Source organism: Bubalus kerabau, chromosome 16 (genome assembly GCF_029407905.1).
Source record: "Bubalus kerabau isolate K-KA32 ecotype Philippines breed swamp buffalo chromosome 16, PCC_UOA_SB_1v2, whole genome shotgun sequence".
NCBI classification, from domain to species: domain Eukaryota; kingdom Metazoa; phylum Chordata; class Mammalia; order Artiodactyla; family Bovidae; genus Bubalus; species Bubalus kerabau.
In genome coordinates this window covers 60,954,980-60,970,526 of record NC_073639.1, presented here as the reverse complement: position 1 = coordinate 60,970,526, position 15,547 = coordinate 60,954,980, and the positions used below count along the sequence as shown (strand labels likewise).

General features: G+C 44.5%; 1 protein-coding gene across 1 annotated transcript in view; it reads left to right on the top strand.

Moving 5' to 3' along the window:
- The window catches only part of SUDS3 (SDS3 homolog, SIN3A corepressor complex component), a 31,651-nt gene extending 27,261 nt beyond the window's left edge, over positions 1–4,390 (top strand). The window contains exons 11-12 of the mRNA XM_055550063.1: positions 1,095–1,179; positions 4,200–4,390. Of these exons, the coding sequence (XP_055406038.1) occupies positions 1,095–1,179; positions 4,200–4,298 (184 nt within the window). The 3' untranslated portion in view covers positions 4,299–4,390. The remainder of the gene's footprint in view (positions 1–1,094; positions 1,180–4,199) is intronic.
- The last annotated feature ends 11,157 nt before the right edge of the window (positions 4,391–15,547 follow it).

Below are 15,547 nucleotides of genomic sequence, written 5' to 3'. Positions count from 1 at the left end.
ATCCAGTGGATGTTGACAATTTGATCTCTAGTTCCTTTGCGTTTTCTAAAACCAGCTTAAACATCTGGAAGTTCACGGTTCACGTATTGCTGAAGCCTGGCTTGGAGAATTTTGAGCATTACTTTACTAGCATGTGAGATGAGTGCAATTGTGTGGTAGTTTGAGTATCCTTTGGCATTTCTTTTCTTTGGGATTGGAATGAAAACTGACTTATTCCAGTCCTGTGGCCACTGCTGAGTTTCCAAATTTGCTGACATATTGAGTGCAGCACTTTCACAGCATCATCTTTTGGGATTTGAAATAGCTCAGCTGGAATTCCATCAGCTCCACTAGTGAAGTGGGTCACATAGTCTTAAATAAAAAACTAAATACAGAGTTGGTTTTCCAGCCCTTTCCTTGGCCCCCTTTTCCACTCTGCAGTGAGACCAAGAATGTAGATTTTAGATGTAGAAGATTAGGAGATTGTCTAATCCAAGGATGGAAGCATTGAAATTAAACCTGAAATCCAGGCTGTTCCTCACATATAAATTAAGACTCCTTTAATTATATTTTTTGTTGTGGTATTTTTTTTTCTTCCCTCCTTTTCTTCATTTCTTTATTACTTTCTTAAATTTGTGCCAGTACTTACATACTTAAAATTTTTAAGAGGGTTAAGTGAAAGTGAAGTGAAAGTTGCTCAGTCATGTCTGACTCTTTGCAACCCCATGGACTATTCAGTCCATGGAATTCTCCAGCTCAGAATACTGGAGTGAGTAGCCTTTCCCTTCTCCAGGGGATCTTCTCAACCCAGGGATCAAACCCAGCTCTCCCATATTGCAGGTGGATTCTTTACCAGCGGAGCCACAAGGAAAGCCCTTATGTTAAATATTCTTACCAAAAAAGAAAAAAAAAGCTACAAAACTATAGTTATAATAAAGAGGGTGGGAAAGACTTTGGGAGGAGACATGTTTATGACTGGTGGTGATGATTTCATGGGTATGTACTTATCCTCAAACTCACTTATTTGTGTACATTAAATATGTACCACATTTCAGATGTCAATCATATCTCAAAAAGGTGGTTAAAAAAATAAGTGTATGTCTTGTTTCTGGCAGGTACCATAAGAGCCAAGCCATCTATCTGGAGTCGAAGGACAACCAGAAACTGAGCTGTGTGATCAGCTCTGTCGGGGCCAATGAAGTAAGGACTGAACTCCCTCACCCTTTAGGAATGCAAAGGGGGACAAACCTGCAATGCAAGTACCACCATGGAAGTACAGTGGAATCACTGTACCCACTATATTGTATGTGGGTTAGATTCGAAAGGTAGCACTTTCAGGCAGAAATTGCACATATTGCTCTTGAAAATCTCTTACTTTTGCATGATTACAGTATATGTGGGTTTGTATATTCCTTGTGATTGTGAACTCCCTACAGTGTAGTTGAGTTGGGCACCACTGAAATAGACTGCACGAAGGAACACAAGGCAAGTCAGTTTGCTGTCTGCACATTCAAATCATGCCACTTTTTAAGGAAATAGTCCACTGAGGATGGGACTTGCCTGTGGAGCCAGCTTGTCTTTGTTGTTCTCTCTCTCGAGCTCTTATGGGTACTCAGATTTGTTTCTCGCTCTGAGGATCTAACAAGGCACCTGGCACACAGTAAGTGCTCAGTAAATGGGTGGTGGTCTCTTCTGACCCACACACCACTCCTCGCCTGCTATCTCTCTAATCCTGCATGTCCTGTTGTGCTTCTGAGCAAGGAGATGCTAGGCTCATATCTTCAGGGACTGGTGTCCTCCAGTTACTCTTGTGGGATGGTGGCTGGTTGAAAGTCAGCTCAGAGGGTCTTGAGGCCGAGGACGATGGGACTGGTCTGTGAGTTCTCCTGCTGGCCCTTCATTAGCAGGCTGTCAGCAGTGTGTAACTGGGTATTGTTAGTAGTCAAAAAACAGTTTAAAACTTTAATAGCTGTTTTGGCTTGATCTTTTATCAGTCCACAAATGTCTGTAAAGAAATTGATTTTTATGTGTCTACCCTCCAACTTTTTCATGCCAGTGCACAGTAAATCTAATGAAGCTGGATTATAAAATAACTTAAGCCTATTCTGTTCTCCTAGCTTCCTGAATTGAAAATGCCCTCCAGTGTGACTAGTTTGCAGAATGATTGTTTACTTAGTAGTTATGGAGAGCCTACCAGATAAATGAATGTCATTTTTCTCTAGGCTTGGGATCTGTGTGTCATCCCAAGCCAAGTCAGAACAGGGCATCTCAGAAGCCTGCTGTTCCCTGGCAGTAGGCTTTGCAACTTCACAGCAGAGCACATGTGCCTGGCCCTATGGGCCACTGTACAAGGCACATGTGGCTTCCTGGTACCTGAACCTAACTTCAGAACCTGTGCTGTGACACCTCAGGACTTTCAGGAAAATAGAAATGCAAGTTAGGTGGGGTTTTTTTTTTTTTTTTTCTTTTGAAGATTGTCTCCCTTTCACAGAGTATCAGCGAGATCTGACAAGGGAACAGTGAGACTGAGATATGTCTCCTGGAGGGGAGAAGCCTCAGTGCATTGGAGCCTTGCAACTCTGGCAATGGGGAAATTTTTCTCAATTCTTGGAAATATTTCCGCTCATTTTTTTAGGTCAAATCCTAAGCAACACTGAAGCTACTTGGCTGCTGCATAATTTGACTGTGGGCAGACTTGGTGCGTGGGTCGTGGGTCTGAGCATGTTGGTGACTGCCTGCTTGTTCAGCCCTCCTTGGAGTCAGCTTTCAGTTTAAAATGGTTCTACAAGGTCCTTTAGAAGCTTGGCTTCATGTGAGGTCTTTATGTTTAAACCAGTGTACTTGACTAAAGTCTTTGTGTTGTTAAATAATCACAGTAAGGAAATTGAGATGAAACTGAAAATATTCTATGTGTGTCCCCCCACCCCCCCAGTGGGTCAGATGGTAAAAAGTCTATCTGCAATGCAATCAGGAAGATCCCCTGGAGAAGGGAATGGCTACCCACTCCAGTATTCTTGCCTGGAAAATTCCATGGACTGAGGAGCCTGGCCGGCTACAGTCTGTAGTGTTACAAGGAGTTAGACGTGACTGAGTGACTTTTTTGAATAAGCTTTTTTAAAGTCTGAAAAATGAATGGGGGAAAGAGGAGAGAGATCTGTGAACTTGCACTTGCATATATGGTGAGATGCAGATCTTTAAAAGACTTACATTACACTTTTATCTCCATCTGATTGCATGTTAGGGACATGGTTGAGAGAACAGGTGAGAACAAGAGTGAGGCGCTGTGGTTGAGTAAGGAAGAGCAAGGGGCCTTGATGTTGTGTGCCAGGGCTTCCATCAGACAAGTGGACCCAGCCTTGCTCTTCTGTGACGTGGGGATGATGCCAGTACTTACTTCTGAGGGTTTTTCTGAGAATGAAGGAGCTCAGCTTGGTCATCACAGTGCCTGGCCCCCAGGAATTCCTCCCTCGGGGGGGTGGGTGATGGAGGGGTAGCCCTCCTTCCCCTCCCTGGCTGCAGGATGCTGTGTATTGAGTGCCCCTGGCAGCTCTGGCAGGCCCCCGCTGGAAGAGTTCTTTCTCAGTTCTGTGGAAGAATATACATGCCCTGTCCAGTGCCAGACATCTGACCGCATCTGTGGGAGAATGATACTGTCAGGAGGGAAGGACTGTCTTAAGCTAATTTTGCCTTCTCAGCATCCTTATTGGACTTTCACTCACTTACAGGCATTTTTTGTTGTTGTTAATTTTTCTATCCTTTCTTGTTATGACCATTAGCCTTAATTGCCAGGAAACTAGAGCTCTGGAAGGTTGTACCATGAAAGTCCGTTGGGTCAAGGAAAATATTTTCCTATTTGATTGGAAGTTTGTTTATCAATATGTGTGTCTTAATGTCTTAATTACGCTGTAATCAAACCAAACCAGAAAGAGTCCTTAAGATGGAGGCAGAAATGAAAAAGAAACTCAGGATCACTGTGCTTTCCATTTTTGTACTCAAAGTTGTAAAAGAGGTGACTGGAAGAAATGAGTTCAAGGGCGGATGCCTGCTGTCTGCAGTGGAGGCCAGAGGTTACGGAGGTGCCTCTGAAGGCCTCTTGGGTTGACAGGAAGAGGTTGCCAGCTGTCTGCTGGCACCTAGTTCATGCAGACATCCCTGTGCTTTGAAACATGTGTCCCTCAGTACTGCCTTCTCATCCTGTTCCTTTTCCTTCTCCCCCACAGATCTGGGTGAGGAAGACAAGCGATAGCACCAAGATGAGGATTTACCTGGGCCAGCTTCAGCGTGGGCTCTTTGTGATCCGCCGGAGGTCAGCGGCTTGATGTTCTCCAGTATTCTTCTTCCCTCGACCCTTTTTCTGGAATGGTTTTTGGTTTTGTCTTGTTTTCTTAATAGAAAATTTTTAACTTGGGAATGGCTCCTTGGCCTTGGCAGATGGAGAACACTGTGGTGGATTCTGCAAGGCACTCTCGTGGCCAGCCCCGTCCCGCCTTGCATCATTCTTTCCCTGCACCAACTTCTTCCAGTCGTCCGTCACCCTGAGACTGTTGTACTCTCTGGAGCATTGGGAGTTGGCTTTACCAATTTTTTTTTTTTTTTTTGCTTATGCTTTGTCTTTTTTTTTTTTTCCCCTCTTTTAAAGCCTCCTCTGAAGAGACAGCTCTCTCTATTATCTGTAGGTCTTTCTTCCATGGCGAGGAGCAGGAAGGGGTACCCTCTGCAATCCATTTTCACCTTTTGAATCTGATCAGTGGATCACATAGGTCCCTTCCTTGTCGAGTGCAGTTCGCTGCTTCCCCAGAAGCTTGGGGCAGAGGTCCTAGCAGAAGAAGAGTCATTCTCCGGACTCTAAGCCTTCTTGGAGAAACGAATGTCTTGTGTTACGTCTGGTGTGTTCCATCCATTCCACCGGCTGAAAGACAGAAAAGTTTGCGTGAGAGATAACGTGCACTGCAGTAAACGGGGCTGGAGCAGGGAGAGTGTTTCATATTCATAAAGTGCTGAAGGTACTGATTTCAAATGTTGTTTAGACAAGTGGTTTATTCACACAGATTTATTCTAGCTCAGTCTGGAACACGAAGTGCTCATTTCAGAAATGTCAGTGTGTAGTTCACTGCTGTCTCCTGCTCCCAAGTAGATGAGGTGGTCCCTGCTGCCAGCTGATGATCTGGGTTGTCTGTGGTCTGTGGGGAGGTGAGATGGATGGTGGAGTCATCAGTGATCTGTACACTGTAACTCAGATCACACTCTTGTTGCTGATGCCAGTGTTTCACCTTGGCCCTTCCAAACCCATGAAACCTTGTCAGCTCCCAGGAGCTCTGGCCCAGGTTGGAGACAAAGAAGGCTGTGACCGCCATTAAACCCACAATCTCCCTAAATGAATCCTGATGAAACAGCCTGCCCTGCTCACGTTCCTTCACTGTCCAGATTGGACAGATGACTTATTGGCTGATTGTTTGCTTTAATATTCTTGTTGCCATCTTAAGATGTTAAAGTATTTGGGTCAAGTGTTAGCATCTCTGAGCAATCAGTAGACGTTATGTGTCCTAGGAAACCTTTGTAAGCAATTCCCTTGGTCTCAAGTGATTGTCTTCGTATTATCTCTTGATACCCATGTCCCAAAGTAGGTTGTGGAGCTGTGAGGACAAGTAGATTACCTTCTCCAGAGTCCTGGCTTCAACAGAGACCAAACCTTAGTGACCCAGAGTAAAGGCTTGTACAGGTACATTTGAGTTTTAATTTATAATCCAGTTTTCCTCTCATTTTCTTATGGTTGTTGGAGTCTCATTTAGAAAACAGGATAAATGACGTCATTTATCAGAAGTTGCCTGGGCGTTTTGAGTTTCTTTACTGCCTTCCAGCCTCCCACGGTGATGATTTTTACAATAGTGAACCAGATCTGCACTAAACAGGGCCTTCACCTTTTATTTTTTCTTGGCAGCCTTTGCTGTAAGGGCGGCCCTCTCTTGGCTGAATTTTCGCTGTGGTGTGTGTCACCTCCCATAATATCAGGGAGCTCTTTGTTATCCCCTTGCACACTGCTGGAAATTTATTTAGATGTATTTTGTGTGTGTTGCCATCAAAGATGGTTTAAAAAAATTTTTTTTTTTTTGATGATTGTCTTATCTTCCTACCACTGCTCTAGAGTTTCTTTGGGGGAGTGGTGGTGGTAAGAATTGTATTGATAACAGTTTTTCAGCATTGAAGCAGCAGCATCTCGCCTTGTTTTCTGGCCTTGCCTGGTGGTTCCTTTGTGCTTTCATAAAAAGATTAGTGATTTGAAGACCAGGCACTTTAGCCTTTTCTCTTCTGTAAATTTGGAGAATGTTTGAGGCCACACTTCAGCATGGACTCTGCCACATCACTACCTTCTCCTCAGTATCCTCGCAGCCCTTCACAGTCATGATGTGGTGAGAATGGGGGAGACCATGTGGTCCACTTGAGATATGGCACAGTAAATTATATTCCTGATCCTGGTAGATTTGCTTTTTATTTAGTCACTCCAGAGGTGAAGAGTCAGTAGTTCTGCCCCTCAGATAGTCCCCGAGATAGAGGTGCTTTTATGATGGGCAAAGTCAAACAAGACAAGGAAAAAACAGATTCTGAGCTTCCTAGAATAAGAGGGGCCTGGCTTTAACCCAGGTGGTTATTGTTCTTCCAAAAGGCCTTTATCTCGTCAGGGCATGAGATAAATTCCCAGATTCAAACTATTTCCTGAAAGTGGTACTTGGATAAAGTTTGGTCCAGACAATTCCAATCAATAACCTATACATATGTTAATCTGATCAAGAACCTGTATGTGTGTTATTCAAGAAGCTGTATGTGTGTGATCCTGATCAAGAACCTGTCCACTTGTTTCGTTCGAGGCATCAGCCTCAAGTGTTGCCCTCAGTGTTTGCCGCGCGTGTGCCCTAATATTTATTTTACCTCCACCTAGGAGTTGTGTCTCCCTCTCTAAGCCAGTGTCCTCTTGAACAGTTTCCAGATTTCTGTAGCCATACCAAAGCCGGGATATTTTCCTTGATTTGGATACCAGTATTTATAGAAGTCTAACTAACTACCTAACTTTAAGTTTTTTTTTTAAAGAAATTCTAACTGGGGCCAGTGGAAGATCCCAGAAGCTGATCTGCAAATCAAGCAACTTGTATTGGTGTGTGAGACCCTATGTTTAGGATTGGGTGACTTTTCTAAGAGAAATACAGGGGGTAGGATGGAATGGGTTTGGTTGCAATGTTGTTGTTTTTTTTTTAACCTAACTTGACTGGGTGGAGGGTGGGGAGGGGAATCCTATTTTTTACAATATTTTTGTTTTTTATTTTCTATTAACATTTCCTTTTACCCTTGAATTTTTACTAAAATTCCTCCTGATAAAAAAATCTTGTTTCTAATCTGGGAATTTGAAATCTCGGTACTTAATGTTACACCATTTTTTCCAAAGAGTTTAAAACACTTTAATACCAGAACATGGCAAAAAATAATAATAACATACAGCCATTTCAAGCAGTTGGTGGGCTTTTTTTTTTATACAATAACATCATTAACTGGTACATTAAATGTTCTGAGAGGTGAATGTAACAAGTAGAGGGTTTTATTTTTTTTCTTTAAATGACAATAAACTTTCAAAGAGAAAACCAGCATGTAATCTGTGTGACATCCATTGATTGCCTAAATGATTAAAATTTATTTTAGGTTTTCCCTTCAGTGGTCATGGAGGGAGGAAGGAAGTTGGAGAAGAGGGAGGGACCTCCTAGACATTAGTTTGCTGTGAAGAGTGAGATATGTGTGATGTCTAAGATGAACTCCCAGGTCTGTAAAGAGCCAGTCTACGGTTGTCAACCCTTAAGTGTAGCCAGCTAAGCTGTCTTCTGCTCAGAAAGGATAGAAGAACCTGATTAAAAATGGAGTAAATATGGTTGACCTAGGGTAGGAAAGGCCTTAAGGTAAACTGGTCTGATGAAGAGGATGCTGTTCATTGAGAACTCGAGAGCAGTACTTGCTAGTCTCACCCAAAAACTTAGTGTTTCTACAGCTCCCCGGGGGGGTGAAGTGGTGAGACTGCTTTCTGCCCCCGGGGGCCAATGACATCTTGTGCTCACAGCCCAGTTGTGCTTGTAACACCCATTGGGAAGGGCTGCTCCACACTCTGGATAATGGAGAAGGGCAGTCACAATCTGAATAATTCTTTATTGTTATTGTAACAACTCATTGGAAATGAGTTATTTATTGTTATTCATACAACTCATTGGAAACGACCCTGATGCTGGGAAAGATTGAAGGCTAAAGGAGAAGGGGGCACCAGAGGAAGAGATGGTTAGATAGCATCACCGACTCAATGGACGTGAACTGGAACAAGCTCCGAGTGATAGTAGAGCACAGAGAAACCTGATGTGCTGCAGTCCATGGGGACGCAGAGTCAGACATGACTTAGCAACTGAACCACAGCAGTCATAGAAAAGTGCACAAATCTTAATTGTACAAGTTGTTTTCTCAGTGTGAGCATGTACGTGTAACCAGCATCTAGACCAAGAGACAGCGTCCATGAGCTCCATAGACCTTCAGTTATCATTCCTTGCCCCGGTAACTGCTTGCCTGACAAGTTTCCTCTGTTCTAATCACCTTAGCCTTCAAGCTTTTCAGGTCTATGGGTCCTTCCATAGTTGTAGAAGAGCCAAGTTTCTGGTGTAGGCTAGGGGCTGTGGACCGGGGTTGTGAGAGCTGGCAGCAGAGGGTGTGGTTCAGACTCAGATCAACCAGCTCACTCCTATTTGTTACCAAGGCAAATGTGGCTTGCCCTTGATGTTAGTCTCTGCCTTTTAGCTGAGTACTCTATATATCAGGCTCTAGACTAAACCCTCCATAGGAGGTGTTTTCTCACTTAATCATGGCAGTAATCTGTTGAAGAGTACTGATACAAAATCAGTCCAAGGCTTCTCTGAAACCCAGAGATCAGCACCATGCCTGGTAAGTGCTCCATGAATGGTAGCTGTCGAGCAGTGTTAGTGTAAAAGGATGGGTAGGGTGAGGCAGACCCGGCTCTGTGCCCTTCACCTGCATCCTCTCGTTGAAGCCTTGTAACAGTCTTGGAGGGAGCACATCATTATTGTTTATGGAGGAGGAAGCAGGTTCCATTAGTCACAGAAAATGGTTCAGTAACTTCTCCAGGGTCACAGACTGAGGGGCTGAGTCCAGATCTTTTGGATTCTAAGCCAGCTTTCCTTCCTACTACCTTTTGCTGTCCTTTCCCGACCTCTTCTGTTAAAATCAGATTCAGCATTCTCACCTTTCTCCTTCAGTGCTTCCCTGGCTGTTTGCTTTTATCTGCTCTCACCTCTTGGACACACATCCAGAGCAAATTTTAGAGGTGAAAACACTTGGTCGGACCTTTCTCCTTGCCAGATGACTCTGGCATTCTCCCTTGGTAGGACAGCAGCTCCCGAGAGCTGAGCTCCTGGCCAGGAGGTTGCCTGCCTTTGAAAAGGCATGAGTGTGCCAGTTCTGCAAGAGAAGGAACCGTTGAGAACACAAAAGAGTCTTCCATTTGAATGGAGCTGACTTGGTCTCATGAGCAGTGAGAGCAAGGCTTCAGAGGGAAACACGGATCTGGTTTTCCAACCCACTTTCTTCTTGCCTTTCCTGTGTATAAAGTGAGGAGGAGGGTTAGGAGCCATTGACCTGGTTCTAAAATGTGGGCAGAGAGCTAAATATCTGACATGGTGCTGTACTCGGCACGTCGCATCCTGTGGAGTCACCAGCCGGAAGAGAGAGCCACAGGGTTCCACATCACTTGCTGCAAGCTCAGCACCCACCAGCAACCTGGGCAGAAGCAGGAACAGAACGAATTTCTGGTGTCTCACTAGTGTTAGAGACTCCCCAAGCCCCATCTTTGGGTAAGTACTTTCCCAGCAAGGTGCATTGGGACTTCCTTGGCAGTCCAGTGGTTAAGACACTGCACTTCATTGCAGGGGGTGTGGGTTTGATCCCTGGTCAGGGAACTAAGATTCTGTGAGCTGCATGGCTTGGCCAAAAAAAACAAAAAAGCACTAGATGGAATGAACTAGAAACACGGCACCACCAGCTCACCCTGTTGGACATAATAGCATGGCCGGAAATACATTAGCCATAGCAACTTTTTTCATGCTAACTGGAATTGATATTTTTGTGAATAGGTGTGATTATTAAGACAAAGAGATATATATGTTTAGGAGGCTCCCCAGGGGAGTGAGGTAGATAAGACACAGCATAGGTACCTAGGTGCTTAATCCCTTTAACCCATTTTCTCTAATTTGTGTCTGCTCAATTCCCTGAAAGATGGAGATCTATAAAATGGCAGAATTTGCTTGACAGATTGGGGAAGACCAGTAATCAAAATGGTAAAGCTTCTCTCCCCTGTTTCCCAGGAGCTGGAGACTCAGCAGTCTGGGTTCTGGTTTTCTGTAGGCCGATGCTCGGATCTGTTGGCATCAGTGCTCCCTTTGCCAGTGGTGTAGATGGGCCGGGGTAAAAGCAGGAGTATTCCAGAGCCAGCCAGGAGAGAACAAGCAGGTGCGGGGGTGGGGGGTGGGGGGGGAGGAATGCGGCATGCAGCCCTAGGAATCCAGGCAAGGCCCTGCCGACAGTCAAGAATCACTTATTTCACCATCAAGTGTTTACAGAGATGCAGTGTGGCAGAGCAAAGCTTAGAAATCAGCCTTTGAATCCGGCTTTGCTGCTTAAGTAGCCGTGTGACCTTGGGCAACGTAATCCCTCTGAACCTCAGTTCCCTCATCTGTTAAATAATAATATCTACCTTGGAGGGTGATTTTGAGGATTCTAATAATACTAACACATCTACTGCTTACTGTGTGCTAGGCATTTTACATATATTAACTAATTGAATCCTTATAATCCTAGGAGGTAGGTAGTCTTATAATCCTTATTATGTAGTTGAGGAAATGGAGAATCAGCTTAGGTAACTTGCACAAGGTCACACTGCTTGTGTATAGTGAGTGAGCCAGGATGCCAAGGCCAGGTGGTCTCTCCCGAGTCCCTGCCCTTGTCCGTGGTGCTGTACCATGGTGGTGTCCATAACACAGGGCTGAGCAGGGAGTGCCCAGTCTATGGAGTCTGTCCCTTCCATTGTCATCCTGTGGTCATCTGTCTGCTGTCCTTAAAGTGTCAGTCTGAGAGCCGAATCCTAAGAGACCAGAGTGACTCCTGGGAAGCTGACTGGTTGAGTGTCAATAGACATTGAAGATAAAGATGTTGGCTTAGGAAATCATGCTAAAAATCAGCTACAAATGGGTTGTGAATACCCACTCTGTTGGGTTGAGAAGGATTCTGTGGCCCAAGTTTGGGTGGAGTGCGAAAGAGTAGTCTATAATCATTTACTTTCACCTACCGTGGGCAAAGGGAGCCTGTTATTTGCCATCCCTGAGTTAGACCCCCTCCTTCATCTTGAAGGTGAAAGCATCTGAGGCCCAGGGATGATAACAATTTGCCTGAGAGTCACATGGCTAGCTCTGGGCAATGCATGGCTAGAACACAATTGGGCCAGTCATTTGAATATGTACTTGTGTCAGACTCTGTGCTCGGAAGCCTGGTGGAGAGTCCACTTTATGACCTGGCTAATTTGTTGCCTCAGTGGATTCATTTTTGCCTTTGTGTCTGCAGTAGAGGTGATGGGGGTCCTGGGTTTGTCATCCTGGTTTGGCCACTCATTGACCTTGGGACATTCGAATAACATCTGTGTGCTTCAGTGTTAGGCACTCACCCCAGCGTGCCTGGGACTTCTGGGTTTTACACTAAAAATCTTACATCCCGGGAACCCCCTCAGATCCTGGCAAACCAGGACGGCTGGTCATTTTAAGTTTCCTCCTTTGTGAAATGGTGAGAATTGCCCCTTTTCCATGGAGTTGTTTTGAGGATTAGCTGATTTATTTGGGGTAAAGCACTTAGAAGTAGTAAGTGCTTGTTTAGGATGTAGTAAGATCTCAGTACATGTTGGTTGTTTCTTGTTCTTATTATGAGAGCTGACGTGTCTCTGCCACAGAATGGTTTCCTGGAGAGCCTCATTCTCATCCCAGACAAGATTGGGAACCTACCCACAGTCATCTGGTCACCTGTACCCAGTTGCTTGGGATGTTTTTTCTTGAAACAGTCCATTATCAGAGACTGTGATAGTCATTGCATTCAATTCACATGATATTTATGCCACATCTATTTTACGTTATGTAGTAGATGAGGCTATTTTTGAGGATTTAGAGATAAAAGCATAGTTCCATGGTTGTCAGTAATTCTGGTTCAGTGTAATAGATGTGGAGGAAGTGGGACTGGAATGTGGGTGATTGAGAAAATAATAGCAGCTGACATTTATTGAGCAAATGGTTTAGCCTTTGTGTACATTATCATTTATTATTTATTGTAACCCTATGAGGTTGTGACTACAGATCTACATTTCACAGATTGGAAAGCTAAGGTTTCTAGAGGTGAAGAAACTTGCCTCAAGTTCAACCGAACTCAATTCCAAAGCAGGTCTTGCTGACCCAGAGTCTGTATTCTTATTAGCCATGGAACACTTTATAATTTCTCCTGAAAGAAAATAAAATTTGAGCTTGGCCTGAAAGCTGGGCCAGTCTCGAGCAGTGTCTGTGGCGGGGAACGGGAAATCGCGTGGAGGAGATAGCTGGAGTGAAAGCACGAGGTGGGAGAGTGGGGGCCGTGTTGAAAAAGTCAGAGAAGTGTGTGTTCAGCCATCAACCTGCATGACTGTGCTTTGAACTTCAAAGCCAGTTTGCTCCCCAGCCCCGTATCTTTTTGTCCTTCCATACCTTCTGGGGCTCACCTTCTTTTTTTCCCCGCCTCGCTCCTTTTCTCGCTCTCCTCGGCCCACCATGTCCCCCGCCCTCCTCCCCTTTTATATTGCCAGTGCAGCGGCTCGTGGCGGTCCTGCAGTGACGCTTTCCAATTTCACACTTACATGCTCCTGAAAGTATTCGTAAACTAACTCGTATGTAAAACCAATAAAGGGCAACAGCACACATCCCTGTTAGACAGTAATTCTGTTTGGACTCCCTTTTCTTCTGCTTTGATCCCGCTTCTTCCCACAAGCATGGTGCACTGCCCTTACCAGAAGGAGGAGCTTTCAGAACTCCAAGTGTGGGAGAACCCTGTAAGCATACGAGGACTAGGAAGGAATAAGGGCTCGTGTTAATTGAGCACTTACTCTGTGCCCAGGTGAGTGCTAAGAACTTTTCCATACTTCGTCTTATCTAATGCACTCAACAAGCATGAGAGATATGTCTTAATGATTCCCTAAGTTTCTAGAAGGGGGCTTCCCTGGTGGCTTAGTGGTAAAGAATCTGCCTACAGTGCAGGAGACACAGGTTTGATCCCCTGGAGAAGGAAATGGCAATCCACTCCAGTATTCTTTTTTTTAAATTAATTTATTTTTGGTTGTGCTAGGTCTTCGTCACTACTCAGGCTTTCTCTAGTTGCGGTGAGCAGGGCTAACCTCTAGTACGGGTGCAGAGGCTTCTCACTGCGGTGGCTTCTCTTGTTGTGGAACACAGGTTCTAGGCATGCGCAAGCTTCAGTGGTTGTAGCATGTGGGCTCAGTAGTTGTGGCTCCTGGGCTTAGTTGCTCTGTGGCATGTGGAATATTCCTGGATCAGGGATCAAACCCTTGTCTCCTGCATTAGCAGGTGGATTCTTTACCACTGAGTCACCAAAGAAGCCCCCATTCCAGTGTTCTTGCCTGGGAAATCTCATGGACAGAGGAATCTGGCAGGCTACAGTCCATGGGGTTGCAGAAGAGTTGGACACAACTTAGCAACTAAACAACAACAACAGTTTTCCAGATGAAGAAATGGAGGCTCAGAGGAGTAAAAATGTGTTCACCTCTGCACCCCCTTCATGTGTCTCCTTTCCCCACTGGTTTCTCCTGTCCCTAACAGACTGGCCAGGTCCAGAGGATGCTGAGATATCACTGGAGTCAACCCCTTCCATTTTCACACATGGTAAGCCACCTCCGAAGTTCACTGAGAGGATTAAATGAGGTCATGGAAAGCAAGCAGCCAGAACAATGGCCCTCATGCTTGAAACAAGCCTTTAGGTTGCTCTTCGCACTTTAGAGAATGTATCCCACATCGCTCACTGCCCCTGTTAGAGACTGTTGTTATCTTAGTTGTCATCTTTCCTACCTGCTTGTGTCCCATCGTGACTTGAGGCTAAACTCACTGCTCCCTTGCCCACAGTAAGCCAACAGAAACCACTAGCGACAGGGCTTGAAATTCAAGACCAAGCAGGTGTCCAGGCCTCTCCTCTTCACCATATTAATGCCTCTCTAGAGAACAGTTTGAACCACTACCCCTCTGGTTGTGCTGAGAAACCTAATGGACTGTGAGCCAGTGAAGAAAGGGCCTGGATCAAGAAACTTTGTTTTTCCTCCAAATTCCCAGGGACTGGTATACAGTAGGCACACATTAAATGCTTATTGAACAAATGGATAGGTGACTGTTCCCTGATTTCTGATTGCAGCTTATTAATCTCTCTCTAAGATCAAAGTAATGCACATGCAGTTTAGAAAGTCAAAGGATTTTATGAAGTGGCCACAAAATACAGTAATCCTCTGTTTTCTCCTTCATTTCCCCTCCCAGAATCAACCACCTCACCTCCTTAAGCTGATTATTTTGGTATTTAACTTCTATATCTCCTTGTTACTAATGCTGGACATATCCATCCTAGGCATTCTCTATTAAATTCCTCCTGTGAAAGCCATTCTGTACTCCCCCAAAATAAATCTTTAGTAATTTTGATTAGGTCAGTATTCAGTGTTTACATCCTTCTGGTTGGAGAACACTGGAGCTGTGAATAGTTGCAGCTAAGTCATGTTGTAAACTGTGGTTGCCTTTTCTTTCCTGGACAATGTTTCCCCCAGGAGTTAATAATTACCTTGCATTTTCCTCATTTTTGTTTTCTTGGTTTTCTATGTACTCTTATAAATTTGACCTCAAAGACTTCAATGAGTGTCTCAATTCCCAATAAGACATTGAGATGCATCAGGTATTCCATCCGTTCCATCGCCCTGAGAAGCTTCCTGCCTGAGGGCCTCTGACCTCCACTCTGAACCGGTTGCCCTGCAGCCTGACACATAGCTGTCCCTCTGGGGTTCCCCTCCTCACCACCATCCTGGAGATCCCATATATCTCTCTGTGTTTGGCTCTCCCATTTCTTGTTTCTCTTGTCTTGTTTCTCTGCTTCCTCCCCAATTTGGGTAAAATGCATCTTGCAGTAACTTACCAAGCGTGATTCAAAACACTTCTATTCTTGTACTTCTGTTGATGCTTTGGCTAGTATAACTATGTTTTTCATGCCCAGAATTTAGTCCCTTACATATCCAGAACTTAAAAGGCCTCTTAAGTACTTAGCTCTTAATGGTATTTCAAACAGCCCCTCCCTCCCTGGATGTCCATTTCTAGAAATTCTTTGTGCTGCTAATTCATTATTTTCAAGTTCTTCATTGTCAGGTTTTAAAATTCAGGTTTTTTTTCTTCTTTTTCAGTTTACTTCCCAGCTTCTAAAATTTGGTTGTTTC